The sequence below is a fragment of the Microtus ochrogaster genome, unplaced genomic scaffold, assembly GCF_000317375.1.
Source record: "Microtus ochrogaster isolate Prairie Vole_2 unplaced genomic scaffold, MicOch1.0 UNK109, whole genome shotgun sequence".
NCBI classification, from domain to species: domain Eukaryota; kingdom Metazoa; phylum Chordata; class Mammalia; order Rodentia; family Cricetidae; genus Microtus; species Microtus ochrogaster.
Genome location: NW_004949207.1, coordinates 520,783 through 529,679, shown reverse-complemented (window position 1 = coordinate 529,679; position 8,897 = coordinate 520,783). Strand labels below are relative to the sequence as shown.

The 8,897-nt window shown below is 52.4% G+C and overlaps 1 protein-coding gene across 2 annotated transcripts in view; it reads right to left on the bottom strand.

Moving 5' to 3' along the window:
• The window catches only part of Tsc22d4 (TSC22 domain family member 4), a 23,085-nt gene that overhangs the window by 11,498 nt on the left and 2,690 nt on the right, over positions 1-8,897 (bottom strand). For both annotated transcript variants that reach the window (XM_005371455.3, XM_005371456.2), the window contains exon 3: positions 5,999-6,159. In XM_005371455.3, the coding sequence (XP_005371512.1) occupies positions 5,999-6,159 (161 nt within the window). The remainder of the gene's footprint in view (positions 1-5,998; positions 6,160-8,897) is intronic.

Genomic DNA, 8,897 nt, shown 5'->3' with positions numbered 1-8,897 from the left:
AAAAAAAAGAAAGAAAAGGCAAAAGGAAAGGAAAAAAAAGGCTGACACGGGACATTGGATAGAAGAGCAGAAACCTAAATCAGTAGTAAGGCCTGGCTGCAGTTTGGTCTGTGGCCACCAGAGGGCAACTCATGACTGGCTCAAACGCCCCAGGGCTCAGGCTCCTGACTGGCACCAGGTCAGAAAATCTAGTATCTAGTTCTCTCTCAAGCTCCTCTGGTCACCCAGGACTTTCGAGGATCCCCTTGCTCTGCTCCGGCCTCCATTATCTCCTCTTTGACCACCAGAGACGGGGAGGCAGGCTCTTGTTTCAAACCTCCCTTCTGCTTCCCCTGGGACGCAGGGGTCCCCAACCCTGCTCCCTCCCAGAACCAGGGTGCCACTTAGCTCCATTCATAGATAGCTGGCTCTCTTGTAGTCCTCACACTGGTTGTCAGGCCCCAACCTGCTTTCCTACCGGGGAATCTATGCGAAATCCAAGGTGACCCTTGCAGGAGGCCCTGCTATCAGAAAGGGAGCTGGGAATTTTCCATTTCCTGGCCAAGCTCTGAGTGCAGGAGGTGCTGACAGGTAGGACAACCATGGGGGTGACCGGGCTAGAAAGAGCTTAATAGCTGAATATTAGTGACTGGGGACACCTGGAGCCCCCAAAGGGACAGAGGACATGTGTAGGGATGGAGGGAGACGGACAGAGGGGTCATGGGTAAAGGCTCTGGCCACTACCCCTGACAACCTGAGCGCCATTCCCAGAACCTACATGGTGGAAAGCAAGAAGAGCAAGTTGTCCTCTGATCTCCACAAGCCTGCCATATTGCACCTGGGCACACACGAGTGTGCAAGCAAAGTCATGAGTGTCACACACACACACACACACACACACACACACACACACACACACACACACCCTGGAGGCAGGAGCGCCAACTCGCCAGTGTCAAATCTGTTCTCAAGGGCTGGAGAGATGGCTCAGAGGTTAAGAGCATTGCCTGCTCTTCCAAAGGTTCTGAGTTCAATTCCCAGCAACCACATGGTGGCTCACAACCATCTGTAATGAGGTCTGGTGCCCTCTTCTGGCCTATCTATACATACAGATAGACTATTGTATACATAAAAAATAAATTAAAAAAAAAATCTGTTCTCAAACCACGCCGACCCACAGTACCTGGGAGGAGAGCGGGCTATAGAATTAAAAACCCGACACCCTTCCTCCAATAGAGCCGCCAAAGATGGACAGATGTACCAGAAGAGAGGTGTCAGCCCTGCTTGGCGGACACTCAGGCAGAGGTGCCAAGTTAAATCGTCTGCCCTTGCCAGAAATAAAGGAATAATACAACCAGCAACATTTGTTGGCCGACTGATGCCTATCTTGTGTTTGTCTAGTGCCGTTTTTGAGAGCACTTCCCCTATGCCGTTCTAGCCTTAAAGACTCACCGGGATGAGGGCTCTGGCAAGGGCTACCCTGGACTTCTCGGGCAAGGCTGGGGGCAGGAAGGGCAAGCGCCACAAGTCGCTACACAACTTTGTGAGCATGAGAATTAGACAGCACCCCAAAAACCGTCACAATTTCCAACACAGGCCTGGCCGTGACTTCAAAGGGAAATGGGCCCCCTGGGGGTTTCTGGTGCACAGTGAACTGAAGCCACGACCTCTCAGGACCCTTGGGAAGAGGGCAGCTCTTGAGGCGGGTCTTTGCCTCTGAAGGTCAAGTGTTGGGGACATTCAGATTCTGGGGATATTGGCCAGCTTAGCTCCCCACGTATGTTCTGGGCACATTCAGAGTCTGGGCCTGAGGCCAAGAGTGGTATCCAGCACTCCTGTCTACACCCTCTCCTAGATCCAATTCTGTGGTGCCTCTGGGGGTAGGCAGGGCAGCTCTGGCAGGGAGGGAGAGGGGCTGGCTGCCTGCCCCAGTTACGGAGCTGCCCCTGTCTCAGCAAGAGGACGTCCTAAGGACCGCTGCCAGCTGCCACCGCCTGTTCTCTAGGGACACACACATTCCATCAGGAGACTGTGGTTGCAGAGTGAGACTCAGGTTCACTGACTGAGTGACCTTCTGACAGCTAACAAAACCCTTTCCTCTCACCCCATTGCTTTCATCTGCAAAGTGAGGGATCACAGGACTGCTTTTAAATTCATGAGGTAAGCATGAGGAGGGGTCAACCAGATGGCTTAGCCGGTAAAGATAATAATTATCCACAGATAATAATGACCTGATTTGGACCCTCAGGATCTAGAGGGTGGGAGGGGAAAACAAACCGTTCTGACCTTTGACCTCTCTATCCACACAGTGGCACGCATCTACACTAATGTGTACATATACACACACATTCACAGATAAATATGTGAAAAAAATTTAAGTTAGCGGGGACCAGGGAGATGGCTCTGTGGGTAAAATGCTGTGATAAAGACATAAGAACCCAAGTTTGAGGGCTGGAGAGATGGCTCAGAGGTTAAGAGCACTGACTGCTCTTCCAGAGGTCCTGAGTTCCTGGGTCCAGTGGTCCTGAGTTCCTGAGTCCAGAGGTCCCAGCAACCACATGGTGGCTCATAACCATCTGTAATGAGATCTGGTGCCCTCTTCTGGCCAGCAAACATACAGATAGAACACTATACATAATTAATAAATAAATAAGTCTTTAAAAAAAAAAACAACCCAAGTTTGAGCCCCAGAACTCAAGTTTAAAAAAAAAAAAAAAAAACAAGGGTAGTGATCCATAGTCATCATCTCAACTCTGAATCCTTAGGTCTCACTAGTCAGCCAGACAGGCTGATTCATTGGGACCCAGGCCAATAACACACACACACACGCAGTGCCTGAGGTGTAACCATCAAAGCTGTCCTATGTGCACCCACACAGGTGCACACTCTCGTGCACACAAATGACACATGAATGCACATATGCGAAAGAGGAGCACTGGAGAGGCCCGGTGGGGCAACACGCCTGTCATCTCGGTTCCTCAGGAGGCTAAGGGAAGAAGAGGACCTTAAAAAGCTCAAGGCCTGCCTGGGCAACTTAGTGAGACCCTGTCCAAAAGTTAAAAACCAAAACCCGAGGAAAATAGGGAGGGGTGGGGCTTTGGCATGGAGCTCAGTGGTTGTCTCTGCTCACACCTCCAGGACAACAAAAAACAAAAGCAAAGCAAGATAAGAAACAGGCAACAAAAATAAGCACTAGACCCAGAGGAAAACACCAGACAAAACTATGGGGCTTTTCTGGGATTCGTTTCCTACATGGCCTTGAACCATTAACAAGCCTGATCCCTCACTCATTCAGGCTTGATCACTACTATCTCCCATCCAGTGTGGGATCACAGACCTTCCAAGCAGAAACAGTCTGAATTTACCAGCACCCTATTTTCCCATCCCAGACAAAAGCACTGGGCAAGCACCCCAGCTCCTCAGTACTTAACACCATTACCCATTTTCCCCCTCCAAAGGGAAATGTCCTGCCACTTGGAACCCAGGAGACACACCGGACAGGTGAGGTGGGGTCTACCCGCCCCATTCCTAGGGGGTAGAGGATGGCCCAACCCAAACCCGCTGGCCCAGCAGGATGAGGCGTGAGGGGCTGGGTTGGGCCAAAGCCCCAAAGCCTTGAAGGCTGGGAGCAACCGGTCAGACTAGGGCGTGCAGAGGGGGTGGGACAGAGACGGGAGGAGGGGACCAGTCAAAAGAAAGTGTTCCGGCCGGCCACTTCAACAGGTAGAACCCTTTGTGACAGAGAAAGTCAGAGGCTAGGCTGAGCCGGGGGTAGAGGAGGGACATGGAGCCTTTTTGCCAGGGAACTTCCAAATGGGGGGGCAGCGGGTGGGAAGTGCTGAGAATAGCATCCCAGGGGGGCAGGTGACTCTCTGGCCCTGGCTGACCTCACACCTCACACATTCCTGAGCCAGCTGGAAGGCAGTTTAGGAGCTACCCTGCCTTTTCCAGCCCAGCCCAGCCCCAAGCCCTTGTCCCCCAGCTTACCTATTCCTGGCCACCCCTTTCTCCTTCCCTGTACGTCCCAACTCTCTCACCAGGCCTCAGGCCTCTTTTCTTCCCTGGGTCTAACTCCAGAGTATGGCAGCACCGAGGGGAAGGTGAGAAGCTACAACCTGCATCTACGGTCTTCTGGAGACACCTGCTCATTTAGTACCAGTTTTTCATTGCATTGGCAACAGGAAGTCCCTCCCTTCAAGGGACTCCAACAGGATGTCCCATCTCTCCTGGAGCTCCAATAAAATTGGAGGCTTGCTAGGTCTTCTCCCCTGTTCTTAGCTATGACTACGAATATTGGAAGCAAGAGTCGGCCCACCATGCCACCAAATGAAGCATCCACCCCTAACAAAGCCAGCAGAGCTTTCTCTCTGCTGCCCCTTTGCCACCAGGCACTGCTGAGAGGATGTGGATGTGGTAGGCAAGCTCCTCCTAGACCTCTTCGTCACATCCGCTGAGAGGCCAGAGCTTCACATCAATTCCTTCCTTCCTCCCCTCCCACCGCCTTCTCTTTTTCTTTCTTCTTTTCTGTTTGTTTGGTTGGTTTTGGTTTTTTGGATACGGCTTCACATGTTCTAGGCTGGCCCTTAGGCTGGTTACACAGTTGAGGATGACCTTACAGTTCTGATCCTCCTGCCTCCACCCCCATCCCAGTGCTGGGATCATAAAACGGGCACTATCAACCTAGTCAATGCTACCGCCTGGAATCTGGGGCTTCACACAGGCTAGGCCAGTTCTCCACCAAGCAAGCTACTTCCCAGACCCCAGCATACAATTTGATGTTGCTGTTCTGTTTTGTTTGCAGGCGGTGAAGCAGCTCTGGAATTCACTATGTAGCCCAGGCTGTCCTGGAACTCACTCTGTAGATCAGGCTGGTCTCAAACTCAGAGATTCGCCTCTCAAGTTACTTCAATTAAAGGCATGCACTACTACACCCTGCTCCAGAGGCTGGTTTTAACCCATGCTGATCCTCTTACCTCAGCTTCCCCAGTGCTGGGACTACAGGGTTGAGGTACCACACTCAGTGTCTCCCACCATTTTTTTGAGACAGGGTCTCCTATATAAGCCCAGGTTGGCCTTGAAATCCCACTCCCCACTTCTGAATTCTAGATCACAGATGTGCACCAAGGGACCACCCACACTGGGCAGGCAAGGCTTCCTTGGAATTAGATATTCTTGGACCCTAATGTGGTCTGCATAGATTATAAGGATGTCATGTCACAGTCATGAAGGACACTAAAGCATCCTTTTCCCCTTGGTGATGGGAGCAAAGGGAGATGCAAATGAGGAAGGTATCAATTGCCTATTCATTATATATATATGTTGGGCTTTTTTTTGAGAGAGGGTATGATATGTCTATACTGGCTCCGAAGGGTTTGTGCAGCACTGGAGATTGAACCCAATGCCTTGGGCACGCTGAGCAAGCACTCTACCTGCTGAGCCACACCCCCAGCTGTCTCTGCCAGCCCCCTCCACATTTTCTAGTTTTTGTTGTTGTTGTTGTTTTATCTTGTGAGACAGGGTCTCACTAGGTAGCTCTGTCTGTCCTGGAACTCGCTCTGTAAACCAAGCTGGCCTGGAACTCAGAGATCCACCTGCCTCTGCCTCTGCCTCCCAAGTGCTGGGATTAAAGGCACGTGCGGCTGCCACCGGTACCACCGCCACCTTCCCCACCCCCGCTTTCTATTCTTGTCTCAGTACATGGACCAATGGATTTGATCCCTAAGGCTGGGAGATGACCTCTAGATCTGCAAGAGCTCTGAAGTCTGACAACAATAACTCCTTCTAACTAAAAGACTCTGACTTCACAGTCCTGAGCCCAGGAGGACCACCCAGCTCTCTCCACAGAAAGGAACTGGGTTCTACATGAACTTCACCCAGCGATTATACCCTTGCGAGGTTCGTTTGCCAAGTCCCTGTCCAAGTTCATTTAGGGAGAGGGGTATATACCAGGGAGAGCCCTGCAGGTATGGCACTGGGCGTCACCCTCATGTTTCCCACGACACGGAAGGAGCCCACCTACCTGTCGTCATCACTGTCCAGGTGACCACTGATGACCAACATGGAACGAGCCAGGCTGAGGCTCTGAGCTGCTGCGGCTCCAAAGGGGTCTGGAGACTTGTGGACCAGGCTGGCATCGAAGTAGAGGGCTGGGGAGTTGGGGCGGGAGTCGATCGGAGGCACCTGGAGGCAGAGGAGTGGGAACCATCACACGGGGTGAGGGCTGGGGCCACGGCTCCGTTGGCAGAGTGCTAGCTTAGCATACCACAGTGGGTCTCATCCCCAGCACTGAAATAAAAGGAGTGGAGTGGGGAAGGGGGACACTAGGGACACAGTTCGGTGTTGGGGGAGGAGGAGCTCTTATCTAGGTGTCTTCCCTTTCCACTACTCCCACCTCTTCCTAGCCCTAAAGCCCTTCCCTCTTCCAGACTTGCTAGACACAATAGGCAGGTACTGGGGGGGAGGGGAGACAAGGGGTATCTAAAAAGGACACTCCTTCTCACCCTCAGCCAGGACTCCCAATAGAGGACACTGTACTTAGACAGTGAGCATCTTTCTTTTTTCCCTTCTTTCTTTCTTTTTTTTTTTTTTTGAGACAGGGTTTCTCTGTAGCTTTGGAACCTGTCCTGGAACTAGCTCTTGTAGACCAGGCTGGTCTCGAACTCACAGAGATCCGCCTGCCTCTGCCTCCCGAGTGCTGGGATTAAAGGCGTGCACAACCACCGCCCAGCAAGTATCTTTTCTGAGATAAGGTCCCCTGTAGCTCAGGCTGGCCTCAACCTATTCAGCTGAAGATGCCCTTGAACTACTTAGCTTCCTGTCTTGCCTCCCAGAGGCTGCAGCTGTAAGCAGGCACCACCAGATGCTAGGACCAAACTCCTCTGCATATGCTCAGGCAAGCACTAGACTAACTGAGCTGCATCCTCAGGGCCCCTCCTGCCCCAACCTTCTTTTCTGTGAAGAAATCTCACTCTGTAGCCTAAGCTGACCCAGAACCTGCTAAGTAGGCCAGGCTGGCCTTGAACTTGTCCTACTGCCTCCAGCTTCCCCCAGTCCTGTGCCTCCTTGAAAGCCACTCCTCAGTCAGTTCCTTACAGAGACACTTCCTCACTGCTTCCTGGTCCACTCAACAGTTTCATTTTTTAGAGCATCTAGTGGGATTCGAAAGTTAGAGGTATTTATTGTGTCTCTCCTGCTGGAAGGTGAATTTGCTCTGTGGTCTGCAGAAATGAATGAACCCTCAGAAACTGCATCTCCACCCCACCCCCGAAGGTGGCCTCCTCTCTCCAACTTCTAGGACTAGGGATGAGGTCCAAAGACTGGACTCTGCCTTTCTGGGGGTGGGGTGGGAGCTCTGTGAAAATGGGAAGGGAGCGCGGGGCCTGGGTATGGGGCTCCTGAACCCAACAGGCAGCAGCTGGGAGAGCAGCCGTCAAAGGACGGAGGTGACGGGAACGGGACAAGAGGCCTCTGTGAGGCTCCCCCCCCCAGAGTCTCCACAGTGGTTAGAGGCGCAGAGTGCGGGAGAGGGGGCACCGTCGCCACTCACCCCTGTCCTCCTCAACTCCCCTCAGTTTTGAGAGACCATGGGACCAAATGAGGGACAAAGTCTGAGGCGGGGAAAGGGGGGGGAAAGGGCGGCAGTTACAAGCAGACAGGAAATGATCTGGGCAGATTGGGAGGAAGGAAGGGGGGTTGGGGGTACTGTGGTGAGAGAGACAGGGTCTACAAACCTAAAGGAGGCTCAGGCCAGGCTTCAAAGTAGAGCAAAGAGGGCCGTCGAAACGGCTGAGGGAGTAGAGGGGCCTGCTGCCAAGTTCGACAACCTGAGTCTGATCTCACACAGCAGGACATACATGGCGGGAGGACTGACCTGACCCCCAAGTTGTCCTCTGACCTCCACGCGCATGCCAAGGCATGCATGTGCCCACACACGCTCACACATAAATTAAATAAAAATAAATAAATGTAATGAAAGCAGTGTAAAGAGCCACAGACAAACTTGCCCTAAGAGAGTAGGGGCATGGACCAGGCCAACAGCAGTTTATCCAGGAGACCCCCCCAAAAAGACCGAAAAACAACAAAAAAAAAAACACCCCATTTCAGAAAGACGGGAAGTTTCGGTGGTGAAATGGCAAGCTGAAGGCCAGGAGAGGGTGGGAGAGCTGGTCTTAACCAGTTCTAACAAGGCTCGGGCTCAAGATATTTTTACACTGTGGTTTGAGCCCATGGCCAGGAAGGGACAGAACCTTCAACCTCACACCCCAGCCTCCTCCTGGCAGCCAAGGTGTTATTTTCTCCACAGCAGAAACATCCAACTAACTCTTTCTCTCATCCCTAAGTATTCGCTCAACCTCCTACACACACACACACACACACACACACACACACACACACACACACACACACACCAGGGAGTCAGGCATCCTGCCCCCAGCCCAGACTTGCAGGCAGCTTCCTCTTTTGGAGACAGGAAGCAGAAACAGAGGATTTATTTAACCCCTTGTCTCCTGCTTCCCCACCTCCCACCCCATGGTTGCTGAGGTCACCCCAGCTGTCACTCCTGGAGAAGGCCAGATACAGGGTACTGAGATGACTTGAGAGAGATACGTGCTTCCCCGACCCCAATTCCTCAGAGAAACTGCAACAAGGCAAAAAAATGGGGTTGGGCTGGTGGCTGGTGGGAAGAATAAAGACCCAGAGGAATGCCTACCTTTTATGGCTGCCCCAAAACCCTGCCAGCTCCTCCCCTCCAGCGCCTAGCCAGTCACCCAGCCAGAGCCTCCACCCTCATCACCTGGAGCCAGAGGAGGGAAAGGCTCAAGTGGGCAGGCCACATATGCCACAGGCTTTATGGAAACAGTCAAGGCTGAGGGCAACAATTTAAAGGCCAGAGAGAGAGAGAGAGAGAGAGAGAGAGA